Here is a 20,877-nt window from a genome sequence, read left to right as displayed (position 1 = left end):
TTCAGGCACAGATAAACACAGATACCCATGGACACACACACTCCCACATTTGCTCACACTTGACACGATTTACTTGAATCCATTAAAGCTGAATTTACATAATTCTGTCTCCGCTTAAGTGCCTCTGCAGACACACACACACACACACACACACACACACACACACACACACACACACACACACACACACACACACACACAGGCATGTATACTGCTGTGTGGATGACCTTGGAGCAGCCACAGAGCAGAACTACAGCCTGTATGGGTAGTTTGTTTGTGTGTGTGTGGGAGTGTGTGTGTTGTGTTCATCCCTGCAGCCAGAACACGCATTATAACTCTAATTAAGACTCTCTGTCTCCATATGCGCTGGTCTGAGATCAGCTGTCAGGTGCCAGCTGGCTGTGATAGGCTGCTCTCAGACCTGCTGAAGACTGAAAACAGAGCGAGTGAATTCTTGATTTACTGTTTATTTGTTGTTGTTGTGGTTGTTGTTGTGGTTGTGGTTGTGGTTGTGGACAGCTGTCGGCCAAACTGCCATTACATTTTCTTTGGATAAATCTTGGTGTTTTTACTGACTTGTTTGACTTTTCTTTTAGCTCCAGCATCAGGTTAAAATTTCCATTTGCACACAAGAAACAGAAAATATGAAAACATTGTGTTTCACAGCTTTGTTGATTGTTCAATCGTCAATAAATCTAAACACCCACGCTGGGGAAACTAATGCTGCTGAGGCAAACCACTGCTCTGTTCTGGACCAGATTCCATTGGCATGTATGTAGTTTTATTTAGGAGACCTGCCAAGAAAATAATTAAATTCTATTGTGTCTTCGTCCTAAAAAACATTAATGCACCCGAGTGCTTAAACCGACACAAAATAATGATAAAATGTCAAAAACAAGTTATAATAATGAGCATAAAGGTGTAGGCTGAGGTTTAGAGCGCTTATTACGCCTACCTGTGTCAGAATGCAACATTTGCTAAATGTATTAGCCCGCTCCGGGGTCCAGATGATACATACAAAGGTGGTTATGAATACACACAGTTATATAGACACATCCATACACACAAGATGTGTTGCTCCAGCAAAAAGTAGTGAGTTTGAAATGGTTACAAACATCAGTCTACCTTTCAACAACAAGCTGATTCACATTGCTTTACATAAGACATAAAAGGAATTAAATAGAAGACAAGAATAAAGAAGTCATATAAAACTACACACACAGCATTTAATAAGAATAGAATAAAATATGAGATGCAATAAACAGAAGAATAGAAATTACAGTGCAGTGAGAGATATGAATATAAGACTGACACTAATGCTACGACTGAAAGGATGTGCACATTAAAGGATGGACGACATGGGTAAAGCATTTATTTAAATAATTACAATGGAAGCTGGTTCACCTCCTTTAGTTAACTACAAGTCTTCGTTCTTTCTCTGCTGTATCTTTACCATTGGTGGATAATTATAAGCAGCTTATTTAGAGCCATGGAAACATTTGCTCTTTACTTGTCAGTTACAGTCATGTAGATGTGTTGGTGCCTGGCTCTGAGCCTCTCTTCTGATTGGCTGACTGTTTTCTGAGTGATCCAATAAAAATACAGCAGATTTCAGGTAAACCAAATCCTGCAAGTTTAGATGGTGGGTCCAGGTGGGCGGGGCTTGGGACGTGGCTGAGGGCAGTGACTGCTTTGTTGTGACATCACAAAGTTGCAGAAGTCCTGACGGCTGGTTTTAAGGCTCAGTTTCTGAATACAGGCTGTGTGCATTTCTCTGTGGACTGAGGCTTTGATACTTTCACAGTATTAATATAGAACCTAGACCTGCTTTATAATCACAAACACATGGACATCTACCTTTAGACTGGGTGGAGCTTTAAAAGCCTAATTTTTAGTTGTTTTTTTTTTTTAACGTTTGTTCTTGTATTCATGTTATTGTCACTGCGGCCTCTGGTTCAGTGCTCTTCAACGTTTCCCCTGTTTTTTCTCCTTCAATGTTTTAACTTCCTGCCTATTTTATATTTGTCAAAGCACTTTGAGCTGCACTCTACACTGTGTATGAAAAGTGCTATCTAAATAAAGTTTATTATTATTATTATTATTATTTAAACCATCCAGGATGAACATGCACAGGAAACCAGACATGATCAAGAATTTGATGAGAAAAAGCCAAAAAGGAATCTTCAGAAATGTTTTCTTCTTCTTTTTTATTTTTTATTTTTTAAAGGAATTTTTGGCGTGAAATTTGTGCAGCCTTCAGCATTAATCCTAAGGAAATCTCAGTATGTGGTTACAGAAAACCACATTAGATAAAAACCTATTACACTGCTCTTGTTGTTCCATCAGTTTTGATTCAGTTCTTTAATGCACTTTTTTTTTGTTTTTTTTTTTAATGAAATCCTTCAGAGCCATTATTGAAGTTGTGTGTTGTTTGTCTTTGCAGGTCTGACGACTGAGGGCCTGTATCGCGTCAGTGGAAACAAGACAGACCAGGACAACATCCAGAAACAGTTTGATCAAGGTAAAACACTCAAACACAGCCTCATAAATACACGTTCACTTACCTGGAAACCTGAAGAAAGAGCGCATGTGGAACTGCAGTTTCAAAGCGCGTTCTCCTTATTTTCACAGATCGTGATCCTAAATTATTTTCCCATGAACTTAAATCGTGCTGTTTTAAGAAGTCGGGAGCAGCGATTGTGTGATGTGTGCAATAAATCCAGTCCGCAGAGAAAACTCTGACTGATTCCAAATCTGACCGCACAGCAGAAGTGTTTAAAGAGAAACACATGCCCTGTGGAGCAGAGTCGAACCTGCACATGATGGTTGGTCGGCTGCCAAACCGGCTGTTAGAATAAATAAAGTCACCACAGGCAGAAATCACCAGCACACGGTCAGCACTGTCAGTGATTTTACAGCCAGACGATGAAATACAGAGACCGGACCGATGAGGTGGTTTTTGTTATTTAGTCTCACTTTCATTATTGATTTTTTTTTTTTTCCCTCTTCTTCCTTCTTGTTGTTGATCAGTTTGCGTTTCCACATTTCAGATAAACTCTCCGTTCACTGGCTGATCACAGTGATAGACCTTAATATGAGGAGAAAAAAGGAAAAAAAAAACACTTTAAGGAATTTTTCAACTTTTTTTCAATGTTGAAAATGAATTCCTTTAATACTGCAGGTTGAGAACCACTGTTTTCAATAATAACTGGTTACTTGGAGGAAATACAAAATGTAAAATATAATATATAAAATATATCTTAATTGGGCACTAAGATGTAACTCTTAAAGCCCAATGAAGATTTTTGTGTAAATGATCACATCTCCTTTTCAAAGTGTCTGAAACTGATGACCAAACAGACAATCGTACAAATACAGATGTCCAAGATAAAATCCAAAAACACATGAAGAAAACTGCTCCTTTAAGTTCAGATCTCACCTCATAATAAAAACATTTCAACCTTTCTTCACTATCAAGTAAAGAAACCGCTGGTATAAGAAAGACAAACATAAACCTGGTGATAATATGGTAGATCCTGATATTTGGGGTCGACTATATTGAGATATTATTCTGAGGTTTCTTATGCTGAAAGTATCAATAAATAAGACGCAGTAATATAAATAAAAAGTAACGTTTCAAGCCTGTTAAAACCAAACAGCCTGTATGTTTGGACAGTTAGAGCTGCTGCTGACACAGCTTCCTGTGCATGCAGACAACTGAATCTGTGGCTCTGGTGACCTTTTAATAAAGGTCTAATAAGTCTTCCCAGAAAAGTCTCCAGAGCTGTGACAGAATGACTCAGACCCTGGAGCCTTGTGTAAACCTGCTGCTCCTACACATCTGAAGTAAACTCTGAGTTCATCCCTGGGGGGCGCCCCCCATGGATTCCCCCTGGGTGACTTTATCAGATCATTTATTCCTGTTTAGACTCTTGCACGTGCATCTTGCAGTGGTTCTTATCGCTGTATAATGTGTGTGTGTGAAAAATCCACCATTAGAGCCAATTTGCTCCTCTGTCAGTAAGAGGTGATGCTGGGCTGCTTCCACCACAGAAGCTGGATATATATTTTAATGGGAACAGGTGAAGATTTAAACGAAGCAGCTTGGGGGGCAGCGATGGTTTCCTGTGGGTCACCACGGCTCTGCTTCATTAACAGTTTGGGCTGAAGCAGCATTTGTTGGCTGGTTATTAATAGTGTTTATTAAAAAACGCCTCTTCCCTCCTTCCTCCTCTATTCTCCTCATTTTTACATATCTTGTCTTGTTCGTCCATCTGTCCTTTTAATTTCCTCCTTTCTGTCCTCATTTTGATTCCTTGTCTCCTTTCTCCTTGTCCTCTTTTTTATTCACTTGTGCATTTCCTTTTGTTTTTATCTCTCTCCTCACTGCCTCCGCTCCTATCTTTTTACTTCCTTGAAAGTATTTCTGGTGCACTGTGTGTGTGTGTGTGTGTGTGTGTGTGTGTGTGTGTTGGCAGTCTTTCAGATTCAGTGTGACAGCTGTCGTGTTACCTCAGGGCTCTGTCCTCTTTCTCTTTTCTCCTCCCTCTTCCTCCTCCTTCCTGTCATCGTTTGGACATTACAGTGTGTCAAAACAGGAAGTGATAAATATTTCTTTTTCATCCTCTATCTCTGGTAACATTTTTTCTCTTTAATAAGCTGTCGCCGACTTTGAGTTCATGAGAAAGCTGAGTCAAGATTTCCAGCTCCCGCCAGAACAGATGACCCCAGCTGCTGGTGAATAAAGCCACAACCACTCTTTAACAAAACAGAGACTCCCTCCGTCCCTCCTCTGCAGACGGAGAAAACACAGCAGAACAGTGGTTGTTGGAGCGGGACGTGTATTCTGTCCCAGCCCTGCTGCTCCATCAGAGAAACACTCGGGCCTCTGTGCCCCCAGACAGACTGATGATAACCTCTGTTAGCTGTGATCAGAGAGGAGCTCTGTTCTCCTGCTCAGACACAAAGCTCAGCTGTGAGCCTCGCAACTACTCGCAGACGACTCTGATATCCATTCAGATTGAGGCAAAACTCTGTTGGACTCGTATCTGGACGGATCAGTGCGGGTTATCAGACCCCGATCTGAGACTCGGCTCCTCACTCGAGCTTCACAGTGGATTCGGCTTCAGATACAGTTTATGTTTTCCACATCTGCACAGCTGTGAGGGTCTGAATGGTGTAAATGTTTTCATCTGCCCCTGTCTGTGTGCAACTTCTGTGCGTGGATCACACCCCCATCCTAAACAATGTTCACCTGCTCCTGGGAGGAAAGGAGCCCACGCCGTGATGAGCAGTTAACCAGAGCAGCTGCTAACTGTCAACCTTGCTCCTTTTCTCTCATGGAAATTAAAATTCAGTTTATTTATGACTGTAATGCTTTGTTTTAGAAACATCTGCAGTTTCCCAATAATTTCCTGTGAAGTTTCCTGCAAACACTCAACAACAACAGGAATTTCAAGAGGAATAGTTTAAGGAGTCTGGTTTTGAACTGGAGGATTATGGGTACAGGAGTTCCTGTGGAGAGGGTGGGTTTGATCATATTATCCAGCAGCTCTGGGCGGGTGGAGCTGTTTTCCTGTTTGTTCCTGTTTGAGATGCAGAGGATGAAACCGGTTGTTTTGTTGAAGCTGCAGAGAACAAACAGGAAAAGGAACTGAAGGATTCAGGTGCAGGAAAACTTCGAAATCCAAGTGACCTTGTGAACCTGTTGCTCACTCCCTCTCTTTCTCTCTCTCTCTCTTTTTTTCTCTTCTTCCTGTAGATCACAGCATCGACTTTATTGTGATGGATGTGGCCGTGAACGCCGCTGCCGGAGCACTGAAGGCTTTCTTTGCCGACCTGCCAGACCCACTCATCCCCTACAGTCTGCACCCAGAGCTGGTGGAGGCCGCAAGTAAGAATAAACACACACACACACACACAACATTTTAACACATTATGTCCGCATTCTGGAAAATAGCTGAACCATGAATCAGTAATTTGTGAAGACAAAATAGAAAAATTCCTCCTGATCCCTGTTGGGCTCAGTGGAAAAGTTTGAGAATTTGATGAAAATGCTTGAAATTACACATTTGACCTGAAGGTAACAGAGACGTTTGAAGTTAAAGGAATAGTTTCACACTTGCTGAGAGTTAAATGAGACATTCGATCTCACATCCATATTCTAAATAAATAGCTACAGCCTTTCAGCCAGTTTAGCCAGTTTAGCTTAGCATGAAGACGGCAAACTGGAGGAAACAGCTCTGTGCAAAAGTAACAAAATCCACCTGTCAAGCTCAATAATTAACATATTAAATCTCATTGGTCCAGTCCGTCTAAAAGCTGACGTGTAAAAAGTGTTAATGTTTCTTTAACTAAATGTTTTTCACCAGTTTGATAATTAGACAATTTAAAGTAAAGTGTGGGAGCTGTCAAAGACAATCCCATGAATACTTTTTATTTATCACTTAACCTCCCACAAGGTGCAGTGTATAGAAAACAAAAACAAACTGGAGGTGCACACACACCTCTGAGCCAGAAATAGAGCCAGTGGTGGACCGATAAGGAATAAACAAAGACCAACAAACAAACGGCTCAAACACTGCAGGGCTCAATATTCACCCGTTTATACACTGAAAAAAAAAACTGGTGACATCTGGAGGAACTCTGCTCTTCATCACACTCATACACACGTGGACTTTTAACCTCTCATCTATTGTAACTGCTGTCAATGCTGCAGAAATCTAGTTAAGTTTACACACACACACACACACACAGAGCTTTCTGTCACATTATACACTCTTAAGAGGCTTTTTTCAGCCCTAGGATACTGTCAGACACTCACACACACTCCACCCTCCAACTGTGTATGTGTGTGTGTGTGTGTGTGTGTGTGTGTGTGTGTGTGTGTGTGTATTAGTGCTGAAACCACCAGGCTGACGACAGCAGATTAATGAGCCAAAAATCCAGAGAAGGAGAAAGACATCATGCATCTGTGACAAGCCCACACACACTTTAATAAGTTTGTCAGACTGAGACAGGAGCGGTGCTGCTTCTTCTTCTTCTCTGGAAAATGAATCAGGTGTAACAGGAACTCTTCTTCTTTCTCTTACTTTCTCTTTCTCTCTCTCTCTTGTCATTCTCTCTCCTTCATTCACTCTTTTCTTTTCATCTTGTTTTCGCATCACTCTCATTCTCTTTATTCCTCTGTTACTATTACTCTTTGACCTTTGACCTTTGGCAGCTTTCACTGCTACATGTGTCGTGCAAATGAAGAAATGTACGGTGGCCCTGAGAGCTCAACACACTGCAGCTTCAGAAAACACATGCAAACAGACAAAATGCAAACTAATTCAGAAAACATCTTCATTAGTTTGACGTCATGCTCTGCAAAGACTCACAACTTAAAGGAAGTGTTTCCAGAGGACGCTAAAAAGTGATGAACCGAGCCGGGACGCAGTTGTTAATTTAATGATTTGTGACTTTTAAAGTTAAAAGCATGAAAAGTGCACAGTCCCAGCCGGGTTCATCACTCCTGTTGATCTAGATCAGGCCTGAGACCTGAATCTTGCTGGTTCAAAATGATATATCCAGTCTAATCCAGTCAGGGAGGGTCCTCTTCTGTTGTTGCAGGTCTCAGATCAGTGTGTGAAGATTTTTAATTTGGGAATTGACTGTTTTTCTACATAAAAATATTTTGTTGGTGAGAGTTTGAACTGTTCACAGGTTTTTTATGCACACACTTTATAACACTGCAAAATATTAACACACTTTTAATGAAATAAAACATGAACGTACAGGAAAATAAACTGTACAGGCACAAATTTATAGAGTAAAAGGCACCATCTATCATGAGATGAGGTGCAGCAGGGTCTCCTTGGTGTAACACGTCTGTTGAACAATGGGAATCTTGGTGAAGTGCAGGAAATATGCTGCTTTTTTCAGCCACGGCTGCTCATGTTACTGACATGAAATAATCATAAATCTCTCTACCAGACTCCATCCCTCCAGTGAGTTCAGTGCTAAACCTCCAGATTTGAAGACAGGGTTCTTACAATCAGTTCCTGTATATGAAAGACCTGTGGGGAGTCTGAGGGTTGGACCAGACAGACCTCAGTGGAGAACCATGGGGATCTGGAGGCCGGATCCAACCAGGTTTGGATGGCTCCCATCTGAAAAGCCCAAAGGTTTACTTGACCCTGTAAAAGGGGATTTCAGTGACTGTGCCCTCTTCAAATATCCTGGAGGTGGAGGAAGCGTAAAACTAAAATTAAACTGGGATAAAAGACTGACAGATATCTGACCCTTTGAGGACACGTTTAGCTGACTCCATCTTTCCAAGTCATGTTTAATAGTAGAGATGGTACTTTGAAAATTGTCTTTAATAATTCAGTAAATGAATCTTTATTCCCTAATAGGTAACGCAGTCATTAAGAGCCAGTGCAGGGTGTAAGTGTGGCTTTTAACCAGTTAGATTTATACCTACAGCTCTTTAATCTACTGAATCAGCACGAGTAAATGCTAAAGGGAAATGTCCGCCCGGGTGAGAATGTGTTTTGGATCACGCCCAGAAATTTGGACCCATTAAGACGTCTGATCTAAAGCAGTGGTTCCTAACCTACGGATCGAGAGCGTCGCTAGATAAATCTTAGAGCTATCAGGAGGATTAACCAGACAGAAGAAAGGAAACGTTTCTCCTACGCAAATTGACTTTTTCTAATCGTTGTGTCTTTGTGGTGAAAAACTGGATCGTTTCAGTTCAGTTCGTTTTTTTTTTTCTTTCTCGAACACAAACACAAATTTACTATGTGGTGGGAGTGAATATCTTTGTTTTCCATTCAGAATAAATGAGTGCATTGTGGGTACACGGTTTGTTTACTCACCAGACTGATACAGATTTAAGAAAAGGGGATTAAAGTGTTGTGTCCAGTGGTAAACTGTTTCTATCTTGGTAATGTGGGGATGTGGCTGCGTGGATTAATGGCCTTTGACCTCTTACAGCCATTAGAGGGTCAAAGGCTCCCGTCGGCTTCTCGTTAAGATGATTGATGGTGTACAGGATGAATAAATCTGTAGAGCTGTACATTTGATGTTTAAAAAAAAAAAAGGTTTCCTGCTGGTCCTGGAATGTCTGGAATATCCTGGAGGCTGTTCAAGATGGGGAAGGATGGTCGGGGTTGTGTTAAAGTAGCTTTGTTGTGACAACTCAAAGGTAGAAGCTCTTATTTCACATCAGCTCTTTAAATATTTAATAACCGAGCAGCGTTTCTGCTCCAGCGAGCCGTCGCCGGCAGGAAAGTGATGGATTCTCTGGAGAGGATGAGGATTATCGAGGAACTTCATAGATGGTTTACTTTTCAGGAATCCAGCAGGAGGTGTTTTTAGTTTGCCGGCTTGTATTTTTGCCGTCACTCAAACATTCAAATATTCTTTTTTTCCTAGATCAGATCATCCTCGTGTCAGCAGAAGCCTCAGTTTTCTCATTTCATTTTTTTCATAAAATCAGGAGAGATTTGACTATTTGTTATTTTCTTCTCTCATAAATCAAGCTGCTGATTGGCAGAAAATTAAAATGAATGTTTTTAACATATTTAGCAAGTAAAACTGTTTTGTTAATTTCAGCCTCTCAAATGTGAGAATTAGCTTTTCTCCATTAAATCATCAGTGTAAATGAAATATGTTTTCAGACATGAGTCGGAGCCCTGGAAGCTTTTGGTGTGTGTCTGTCAGTGTTCGTAACAGCCTGGAGATCAGATGATTGATCAGTTGATTAGAGGAATGATTCGATCGTAAAATAAGGAAACAAGATGCACTTTTAAAGTTGCCTCAGTGAAACTTCACAGAGGGGCTGATGTTGTCTGCTCAGCTGCTGCAGGAAGGACAAACACAGCCTGAACAAACCAATAGGAAAGAACAGCTGGAAGGTCATTGAATTTCTGTGTTTAAGTTCTGGAAAGTCTTTGAAAATTCCTGGAATTCATGACCTCTGATTATAAATTGATGAAACAGACAACACTCTGATCCCTGTCACATCTGCACTCAAAGCAAACACATCTCAGAAATATGAGAAACAAACTAACACATCAAACATGTCAAATAGTTTCAGCTGCATGAAAAGAAAAACACACAAATATTGAACATCACAGAAAATAAACCAATAAAAACACACATCTGCACAATCTAATGCAACACAATACAACTGTTCCGCTTTCATGACGCCTGTAATGTTCAGTGTTTGTTGTCACCGTCATTGAGGTGTAATTAAACTGTGTCAGAGTCAGTGATGGTGTTGTTGTGTTTCTAATACTCTAATCTTTGACCTCAGTGATAAACATATAATTATATTTACACATTTACCAACAATGTGAATAAAACTGAACATTATGAGGCAGAGTTTGTGACGGAGCAGTTGTACTGAAGTGTGTAAGTGGCCACTGAGTGTGTGTGACCCCGAGCAGAAGTTCAGTAGAAGATCTCTGTGTTCCTGGTCTGTTGAAGCCTGTGGCTGCAGAATAAGAGCTCAGCCTTTAATCAGCTGTTTTCGTGTTGCTGTGACTCTGCTGAGAATCAGTTCAATCAAATACAAATGTTTGTTTTCATAGTCAGAAAAAACTGAGAGACGTGATGCAGGGTAGTATTGTTTCTGCCCACAAGGCTTAGTGTGTGTGTGTGTGTGTATGCAGAGCGTGGGAGCTGCTCTTGGCAGCATCACAGCCTTTTGTTTTCCAGTAAGAGTATAATTTCCTTTCCCAAGAGAGAGTGTGTGTAAAATGTAAAACGCCGTCTGTTTTCTCTCCCTTTGTGTGTGTGTGTGTGTGTGTGTGTGTGTGTGTGTGTGTGTGTGTGTGTGTGTGTGTGTGTGTGTGTGTGTGTGTGTGTGTGTGTGTGTGTGTGTGTGTGTGTGTGTGTGTGTGTGTGTGTGTCAGAAATCGTGGACTACATTGAGCGTCTGCAGGTCCTGAGAGAAATCGTGAAGAAGTTTCCCTCTGTCAACTACCAGGTCTTCAAATACATCATCACACACCTCAACAGGTAAGACACACACACACTTTGCCCATACGCAGGACACCTCAATTCAATCCTCAGACTGAAGCTTTAACAGCAGCTAAATGCCTCAACGCTCAAATGTCCGGACTCCTGTGGTGACGGTGAACACATCGCAGCAGGTAGCGTCGCCTGACCTGTGACAGGATTTAACGATGCAGCTTCACTGCTCCTTTGTTTTCTTGTAAAGTTACAGATGTTGCAGATATGTGTTCAGCAGAGGAAAGTAACTAAGTACATTTACTCGAGTCCTGTACTTAGGCTCAGTTTAGCAGAACTCAGACTTCGTGTTTTCATTTTCTGCTACTTTATCCTTCTGTGTCTCTTCAGAAAAAATATCATCCTCTTTACTCCTCTACATTTATTCGATAACTTTAGTTGCTAATTCAGTAACTAAATATTTACATTGCAGAGGCAAAATATGCTGCTAGAATTATAAAATCTGTTGGCAGCCGTGATGGTGATGATGATCTGGTGAAGAGAACTTAAAATTCATGCAGATGACGACATCATAATCCTGAAATCAAACCTGTGCTTGACTCGTACGACACGTTTGAGCTGCTCGTAAAACTGATGGATGAAGCCGTGAAGCTCCGTGAGATTTTCTCTGGTCTGGCTGTAATGTGTAAAAACATGGCTGTTCTGTCTGTATCCATGAAATATAGATGTGTCATCGTGTCATGTGTCCTGCTGAAGCTGCTGTCGCCTCCGAGAGCGAGGCCGTGTCATCACGCTCAACAAATCAGCCGACGAGATGGACGCTGTGTCCGTGTGACAGCTTTAAATGACGGCTGTCGTTAGTTTGATGAAAGTTAATTAATCTCTGATCGTGATGTCTCGGTTCATCAGTCGATAATTGAATCAAAGCATCACTCAGCTGCTGGATGTTTCCGTGTAAACTGACACAGCTGAAGATGCTCCGGGAACACAAAATCATTTTCCCGCCACCATCATGACAGATGATGAATCATCTTCACTTATTAATGTCATTATAATGGGTTCAGCCGTGACATTTAAACTGTGTAATTGAATGAACACAGTAAAACCAGCTTAGTGACATCTGAAACTTTGACAAACCATAATGTTTCAATCATGAGATTTTTCTTGCGTCTTCCTGGAACCAACTTTACATCCACGTAGTTTAAACTTGATCCAGTTAAAGCAGCGCGTGTGCACTGAACTCAGTTTCCTCTGAAAAGGCAGAAAAGGAGGCATTAGAAAGTCTTTAAGGAGGATTTAGTGGCATCTAGTGGTGAATCTGCAGATTGCAACCAACTGAACAGGGAAAACTGCAGGGAACAAAAGCACATGATGGACCCTCTCTAGAGCCAGTGTTTGGTTTGTCTGTTCTGGGCTACACTGTTTTTTTTTTTTTTTTTAATTCATGTCCATCCATTTCCTGCCTCTCATCCAGGTCCAGGTTGCATTAATTAAATTAACGATATCATTAGGAATTATTGTTATATCGCTGCCTCCTTTGGCCAGGTTGAGTTTACAAACAGGGATTTAATTGCTTTTTGTGTGATGCTGAAAATATCTTTAAAAAGTCTTAAATTGAACTTGTTGAGCTCTGATTTAAAAAAAAAACAGTGTGATGGGCAGTGGAAAAGACGTCACAGGTTCCTCTGACCTCAAGACATTTTAGTGACATGATTGGCTCTGGGCCACCTGCTCTGCAGCTGTTGTTACTGGCGGCAGTTTGTTGGTGAATTGGTCCAGTTTTTAAAAACATCTCTCTGCAACCGTTTCCTCCTGCAGAGTGAGCCAGCACAGCAAGACCACGCTGATGACAGCCGACAACCTGTCCATCTGCTTCTGGCCCACGCTGATGCGGCCCGACTTCGAGAACAAGGACACGCTGTCCACCACCAAGCTGAACCAGGCCGTCATCGAGTCCTTCATCGTGCAGAGCGACTACTTCTTCCACGGCGGCGAGGTGGCCGAGAGCTCCAGCAGCGAAGGCACGCCGCCGCCGCACTGCCACAACATGGTGGAGGCCCTGCTGCCGCTGCAGCTGCCCCCGCCCCTTCAACCGCAGCAGATCCAACACACCCTTCCCCCCGACCCGCTGATATGAGAAGCAGAGGAGCATGCTGGGAAGTGAAGTCTGGGGTTGATTGTCTGTGCTGCCAGCCGCTTTTGGCCAACAATGGCCTGGAGGTCGGCTTCTGCTACAAAACGCTGGTCGGCTGTTTAAATGTAAGAAAACAAAGACCTGGTCTGGGATTTTTAGGGATCCAGCAGCTGCTGTTTGTCATCGACTCTGAGGTGAATGAGCTTTGGGGTTTAGAGACACGTCGACTGTTGGATCGAACCTAATCTGTGAGATCTGCTCATCCTGCGAAGTAATCCTGGATTAGAGAATTACAATCGGACGTCACCTTTTGGAACTAATATTCAGACCTGAACGCCCCGTCTCAACGATACAGAGGCTGAGGATAGTTGATGAATGAACTTATTTGATTTGGCACATAGAGACAAGACTAATCGTTTAGCAGGGTTGGACTAAGACTCCGGGGATTCTGGGACACATTTGGGGCAAATAAAGATTACCCTCCGACCTTACTCTGATGGAATAGCACACTGGGCTCCTCTGAAGCCTCTGCTCCTTTTCCCTGCACCGAGACAAGAGAAAAGGGAAGTTAAAACTTAGAGAGTCCCCGCAACTGCAACTTCAATCTAACCCGCCTGTTTCTGACCGACTGGTTGATTCATCAGCCGTTCGACTGACTGGTCATCTGATTCATTCACAGACTTTGTTGGCTGAAAGTATTTCACGGAGTCTTCCTGCAGATCTCCACATTTCAGCACAGGAAAATATTTCTTCTTCTCCTTCTTCTTCTTCTTCTTCTTCTTCTTCTTCTTCTTCTTCTTCTTCTGCTTCTTCTTCTTCTTCTTCTGTTGTTGCCCTTTGACCCATGATCGGGATGATACTCCACCTCTGCCAAGACGCCAGACATCCAACAGCCTCACAAACAGCGGATCTGTGAACTCGCCCCCTCTGCGCAGAAATAGTAGAACTTTTGGATTATCTTTTGATTTGGGGGGTGGGAGTCTGGTTTTAAGTACTAAAAGAAAATGAATTGACCCTTACCCACTACATGAACTTTGACCCCTTAAAGGACAGCACATGCACGATTTGTGTCCTACGTCCCACACGGCAATTTCATGTCTGTTTGCTTAGTTTACGTTGTTATCATTTCCACAAATTTCTTTTTTTATATTTTTTTGTAACGTCTGGTTTCTACCCAGTTTGTGTGTGTGTGTGTGTGTGTGTGTGTGTGTGTGTGTGTGTGTGTGTGTGTGTGGTGGTGTATCTGTGTGAACTGACCTGTGGCCTGCATTACAGCCAATTTGTACCTTCTCCGCAGAGGGAAGTGGGGATTCAGGAGGGAACTGAAAGCGTCGACTGACGGACTTGTAACAAGAGAATCTGACTTTACGGACTTGAACTAGGAATCTTCAGCTAACTGTCCTGTCTCCTTAGAGCCTCTTAACTCTTAATGCAATGACTGATGCCTCTGGTTCTGAAGTGACGACCCCCCCTCCGACCCCTCGACGATGGCACATGCGTGAGGAAACCACTCAACTCTGGATCCGTTGGGTTTGAGGAGGCGTCTTCCGTGTTCGGTTACTTCCTTCGCCTTGTGGAGGACGTTTCTCGCTTTTTCATTTCTACTTTTGTTCTGTTGATTTGTTGGAAACTAAAATTTGCATGTCTCTGTTTTTTGCCACTTAGTGAGAAAAAAGTGAACTTTAACGCTAAAAAAAAAAAGAAATGAAATGTTGAAACTCTAAAGGAGCTTTTGTTCAGATTTGCATTGTTTTTGGTTTAAGGGGAACATTTCCACAGAAAAACTCTAAGAGAGAGGTTTAATTTTTTTGCATTGTTTCTTTTCTGTCATGCAAGAAATCAGCTCTTAATATCATATTTTTGGTTATATGTCGAATAGTTTTCCCTAAATAGAGGAAAGTATATATAAGTATATATATATATAAATTTATCAGCGGCAGAAGTTGCTGATTTAGTGAAATACCACGGGGTACTGGACTATAATCTGTCAGAAGCTATAATCATATTTCTTTGTGGTTCTGATGGTATAACTGAAACCCATCTTTTTTTCTGATGGTGTGTGTGAGTGTGTGAGTGTGAGAAAGAGGAAGGGGGTGGGGTGGAGGGGTGATAACAGGCTTTAATTCCTCGTTGGCTTGTCTGAAAGAGAAAACAGAAAAAAAAAACCCTCATCGCTCACTTCATCAGTGACACGACAAATCGTCATCAGTCATCAGTTTGGCTTCACACTAAACTTTTGTTCACCCCAGTTTGATTCTTTCATGTTTTCACGTGACGGAGCTGAACCTCATTTTTCTGACAGACGAGTCCCAGTCAATCGCTGGCGAACCCCCAGAGAAATCTTCAAAAAATACAAATACTCCATCTGCTTCATGATAGCATACAGACCCTCATCAGAAATACATCAGTAACAGTTACAGGGCTGTAACGTCCAAATAACCTCCTTTAAGTTTCCTGGAAAGAAATTGTCCTTCAGTAGAATGTTGAATATTAAGGTACTTTTTTCATTCTAATTTATACGTCTGCTCCACTGCGTTTCTGTTTTACCCATTTCCATTGATTTGAAGTAGTTTTAAGCTTATTTTCTTGCTCATACTTCTTACATTGTTTTGTTGCCTATAGAGTAAAGGATCTATATCCTTCCACCAGTGGAAATCTGGTGCTAATTATGGGGAAATAACAATTCTAATTCTAATCATTTAGTCTCAGTTCATTTCTTTTCCCACATTAAGCAACAAACTCTACAGTTCTTCAAAGTTTCCTCCCAAGAAATCATTTGGATTTTACAGACCTGTCAGTAACACGTCTTTGCTTGATATGTACGACCAAAACTAAAAGCTTGTTATCAGTATTTTAATTATTTAGTATATTTCTACACCATAATGTGTATATATTTCTCTTGTGTTGTACGAAATTAGCAAGGACGTGTCATTTCTGGTGAAATTTCTTTTTTATCGTGCAGCTGAGGGAATATTTTCTGATTCCGATGGACGGAGGAAATGTTTAGGAGAATAACGTGACAGGATTTATCTTTCAGAAAAACTGTTGATGAGCAGAAACTGAGCAGATACAGATTGTGAACTCGGTCACATGGTGTAGGTACTGAATTAAAAATCTCAGAATATTATAATAATATTGTAAGAAGTAAAAGCAGCCCAGCAGGATGAATGACACCATCTTCTACTGTGTTGTTGACAATTTCAGATGAAATATTACTGTGACGTTACAGTTCTGTTACAACTGCTGCTCTCATTCCAAACAGTTTAATCCAGATTTAATCTTCTCTTGAGTGAATTTGGAAAAAAAAAAATCATTGTCACCATTTACAACAGGGACTTGAATTTCAGGCCTCTGCTAAGTGACATTTTGACCAACTAAATACAATACAAGTCATCAGAACAGATGACGACCTCATCGTCAGGTCAACCAGTGACTACGTCTGATAAATTTGGCATTTGTTGACTTTAAACATGAGATGAGTTTACCGCCCTTTCTGGAAAAAAAAAAAAACAGACTCTTAAAGTGCGTTGATGGATGTCAGCGATGGGGGGGTGAAGAAATGTTAATTGAAGGTTTGTCCCATTTCAGACGCGTCTCCTCACTCACTCCTTCCAGCGGTTTCCTGCGTGGCTGATGAGGTCGTCCTCGGTTAGTGAGATTTAAGCTTTTCCCTTTTGTTTGTCAGATTCTGCCACAAGATATCAATTAATCTTCCCACTGCCGCTGTTAGTATATCAGCCAGACATTTGTATATATTCATCATTTGAATAATTTATTCAGCAAAAATACCAAACATTTGCTGGTTCTGTCTCACTGTTGTGAGGATTTGCCATCTTTTTGCTGTTTTATATATTTTAAATTGACTATTACAAGATTCTGAATTGACAAAAAAAACTAAAAAAAACAATGAATCGATAGTGAAAACAACTGATAGTTGTAGCACTACTTCCTACAACTTCTATCAGGAATTTTTGAATTTGTTTGAGTAATAAAGATGTGAGCAGACACAAACTTTAAGGGATAGGAAAGGACCGAGCCAGTGCCTCCACATAGGTAAACATTTTTGATGTAAAGGTCGTACTGGAGGGAAAGAAGCCGGTGTGAACGTTGCCAAAAAATAAAATTTTGCAAACGTTAAAGGGCAGTTTGAAGGGGACACGTCAGGAATGGGACGCTGCAGATAAAAGAGAGGTGATTGTCCTGTGAGATGTGAGTGAGGGGGTGAAGGGGATGTTAAAGGGGATAAATGTTCAGAATGGAACGTGGCCAAAAGCCCATTTTAAGGTTTTATGATGTTGGACTGAAGAGGACATTGAAGGGCGCGAACGGGAAGTGGAACAGAGCCAAGAGCATCCTGATGTACAAGCTCAAGTTTTAGTTGGGGGGTGTGGGTGGGGGTGGGAGGGGGTGTTCAGCAGCTGCTAGATAATAAAAGATTAAGCTGTTTGTCTGTAGTTTTCCATCAATCAATCTTGTCTTTTTTTATTTTCATCATTTTGTCAATAAGATCTGCTCTCATCCAGTCACACCGGTGTACAAACAACTGACTTTTAACGTCATCCGCTGTGTATTATAGTAAATAAAAATGATTTTCAGAAATGAAAAACTCTAAAACAAGTTTCTTTTTGTTCTGTTTTCTCTCCATAATGTTTCCAAATAAAAGTTTCTTTTTTTCCAAAACTGCTGTGAGTCTTTTTTTCCCCTTTAACTGTATCAGTGTTTTATTGTTGTATGAGGACTGAAAGATGTTGTCTGCACTCAGTAAAATAAGTTATAATTCCTGCAGACAGGTCAGAGGTCAAGAGCAGGTCACTGTTAGCTCTGTTTATGGTGAGTTCACTGTGTCTGGTAACATGAGGCTTGTGGCAGGTGCCTGGGCTGGAGGACAGCGCCTCCTGCACCACCCGGGGGTTTAACCCGATATTTACCCCAGACTGGCACCAATGACCCTGAAAGGCTTTTGGGTTTGTTATACTGAGAAACAAGAGACGTGGTTCTATCAATAATTCTTTATTAACAAAAGCAACAAATACTAAAACAATAAAAAAAGACATTTAACACATCAGACAGACATCTAGTAGCCTGGGTGAAGTTTCCTGTTTCGCTGAGGTCCAGGTTTGTTAGGAGACAGGCGTGATGAAGAGGAGGATGAGTATTTTACTGAATGACCACAGTCTTCTACACAGTCAGTGATCATTTGCTGCAGCCACCATGTTTTCTGTTGTCTGTGTTTAAGGTAAAAATGTTGGGTTTTCTTCCTGCCTATAAACGCAGGTCGCTGTGCTCTGCTCTGGCTCTTCCTGCAGGTAGGAGCTGTTTCTGAGTTTGTTTGTTTGAAACATTTGGAATTGTTCACTTTAATAATATATTTTATGTTTTTTAAACTTATTTTTCTTTTGCCAAACTTCTCTCATTGTTTTCATTAAGCATAAAACTTCTATGCTGTCCATTCAACTTAACAACATATGTCATTATAACATTAGATATTTAAGTTGCATTCATGTAAATATAACACAATTTAGATTTTAAACCAAGACAAGATGAATATGATTAACGAAACCTGATGAATGATGAGTTCAGGTGACCGGCAGCTGCTCGGGACTTTGTCTGCTTTTACATGACATTTTGAAAATCTCTCTCTCTACTGATTTCTGCTGCTGAGATGGAAGAAAAGCAGAATACAGCTTCACCTTCAACTCGCTTCAAACAAGGAGGAGGAGAGATGGAGATTTGTCTCCAGACTTTGACCCGCTTTGTTCCTCTTTGAAGAAAACAAGGATTACCTGCTCTGTTCCACTGTCACAGAGACCTTCAGAGGAAACATCTTCACTGGGAGGAAATCCCAAGTGTAAATGTATGGAAACATCTTCTGAGTGAAAGTGTGTGTGAAGGTGTGTATGTGTGTGTTAGTATCAGGATCAGAGAACGACAGTTTTCCTCTGTTCCAGTCCAGATTCACTCTGATCCTCTGGAGCTTCTTCTGCACTGAGAGATCAGTGTCTGGAGCTGATGGTGACAATGCTGAGTATTTACCCCCAATTAACAATATTCTCCATAATCCAGACTCTGTGTTGTTTCCCTTTCTCTTCACAGACTCTGCTAACACACCCAGTTCCCAGCCTGTACTCTCTCCAACCTCAACATCCCAGCTGTGAGTCCTTGAGTTAAAACCCTCAGAGCCCAGGACAGAGGAATAAGAATCAATCCTCTCTGGATTGTCAGGAAGCTGCTGTTTCTCTCCTCGTCTCACACTGGTCAGATCTTCAGACAGGATGAGTTGTGGACCAGCAGTGTTTGGATCCAGAACCACAGGACTGTAGGAGACCATGTCCTTCATCTTGCTCCAGATGTTGAAGGTCAGGTTGCCCAGGTGTTTGGCCTGGTCTATCAGAGCTCCTGAGCCCAGCTGGGGATCATCCAGCAGGGGGCGCTGCTGGACTCTGTCCACTGCAGCCTTGTAGTTGAGCAGGAATGAGACGTCTTCAGCTCTCAGCTCGTCCTCTGTGGCTCTGACTGTGTCTGAAAGAGCTGCTATCTCTCTGCTCAGAGCCTCCATCTTCTCCTTCATCATCTGACTCTTCTGCTCCTCTTCCTCCCTCAGTGCAGCCATCCTGGCCTCCTCTTCCTCTTCTAGAAACTGGTGAAACTTCTTAAACTGCTCCTTAATCTGCCTCTCTGTGTGTCGGGCCTGGACCTTAATGTGTTTTGCTGTTTGATCAAACTCCACTTTAACTTGTTTAAAACCCTTTAACTTCTTCTTTAAGGGCTCCAGAGTTTCCTGAAGTTCCTTCTTGTGTTGTCGAGCAGCTTCATCGATGGGTCTGAATCTGTGGTTGGTGTGTTTTTCTGAATCTCTGCAGATGAGACACACTGGCTGCTGATGGTCCAGACAGAAGAGTTTGAGTTTCTCAGAGTGCAGACTGCAGAGAGCCTCTGAAGATCTCTGATCTCTCTCCTGTAAGAAGGACTCACACAGGTTCTTTAACGCCAGGTTACAAGGTGGATCTGACTTTGAAGATCTTCTCTTACAAACTGGACACAGTCGTTGTGGTTTCTCTCTCCACCAGCTCTTCAGACAGTCTTTACAGAAGCTGTGGCTACATGACAGAAGAACAGGATCTGTAAAGACCTGATGACAGACCGGACAGCAGAGATCCTCCTCTGATCTGGAAGCCATTTAGTCTCTGAGTGAAGCTGAAAACACAGCAGACAGAAAGTACAGTCAGTCATGGCTCCGCTCCCCCCTCTACTAACTTCACTGAAGTTCACTTTGACTCTGAGTCCTGGTTTTGGTCAAACTCACCTTCAGTGTGTGGAGCGTCAGCAGGTTGAAGCAGCAGTGTTGTAGTTTTCCTCTTTTCTCTCCTGTAGCTGGACTCACTCACAGGAAGTTGTTGGTTTGGTCTGAAGGTGAATCTGATCGTCTCTTCTTCACTCTGTGTCTCTTTAGTGAACAGGAACAAACTGTTTCCTGGTTTGTCTCATGTGAGTCGGATGAGAGGTGGAGCTTTGTCAAACCTCTTCTGCTAAATTCTGCTGCTTCACTTGTAACACAGGTTGATTCATTGCTGGAAATAATTGGTGCAGCAGCTCTGTTTTGCTTCTTTTTGCAAAACTATTAAATTGTAAAGTCAGAAGAAACTAAATATGTTAGATAAATCACCAGTTTTTTCATAATTCAGTGTTTTCTGAATGGAGTTCAGTGTCAGCTTCAGTACCTACAGATTGTATCAGGCTCCAGAGGCTGTTAGCTACAGAGAGCAGATCTGAAAACAAAGAAA

At 41.7% G+C, this 20,877-nt stretch overlaps 2 protein-coding genes across 3 annotated transcripts in view; one reads left to right on the top strand and one right to left on the bottom strand.

Annotated features, from left to right (window-relative positions):
• The window catches only part of arhgap5 (Rho GTPase activating protein 5), a 55,736-nt gene extending 37,960 nt beyond the window's left edge, over positions 1-17,776 (top strand). For both annotated transcript variants that reach the window (XM_071497437.1, XM_071497438.1), the window contains exons 4-7: positions 2,444-2,521; positions 5,762-5,893; positions 10,905-11,010; positions 12,781-17,776. In XM_071497437.1, the coding sequence (XP_071353538.1) occupies positions 2,444-2,521; positions 5,762-5,893; positions 10,905-11,010; positions 12,781-13,099 (635 nt within the window). In that variant the 3' untranslated portion in view covers positions 13,100-17,776. The remainder of the gene's footprint in view (positions 1-2,443; positions 2,522-5,761; positions 5,894-10,904; positions 11,011-12,780) is intronic.
• Positions 17,777-17,931: 155 nt separating this feature from the next.
• On the bottom strand, positions 17,932-20,660 carry LOC139632526 (nuclear factor 7, brain-like). The gene is made up of 2 exons (XM_071497439.1): positions 20,400-20,660; positions 17,932-20,290 (listed from the first exon to the last, which is right to left on the bottom strand). Exon 2 carries the CDS (start codon positions 20,271-20,273, stop codon positions 18,876-18,878), a length of 1,398 nt encoding a protein of 465 aa, XP_071353540.1. The 5' UTR covers positions 20,274-20,290; positions 20,400-20,660; the 3' UTR covers positions 17,932-18,875.
• Positions 20,661-20,877: the final 217 nt, after the last annotated feature.

The sequence above is a fragment of the Trachinotus anak genome, unplaced genomic scaffold (assembly GCF_046630095.1).
Source record: "Trachinotus anak isolate AG129_WGS33_773 ecotype Australia unplaced genomic scaffold, CSIRO_AGI_Tana_v1 ptg000015l, whole genome shotgun sequence".
NCBI classification, from domain to species: domain Eukaryota; kingdom Metazoa; phylum Chordata; class Actinopteri; order Carangiformes; family Carangidae; genus Trachinotus; species Trachinotus anak.
This window is presented reverse-complemented; position numbering and strand designations above follow the sequence as displayed.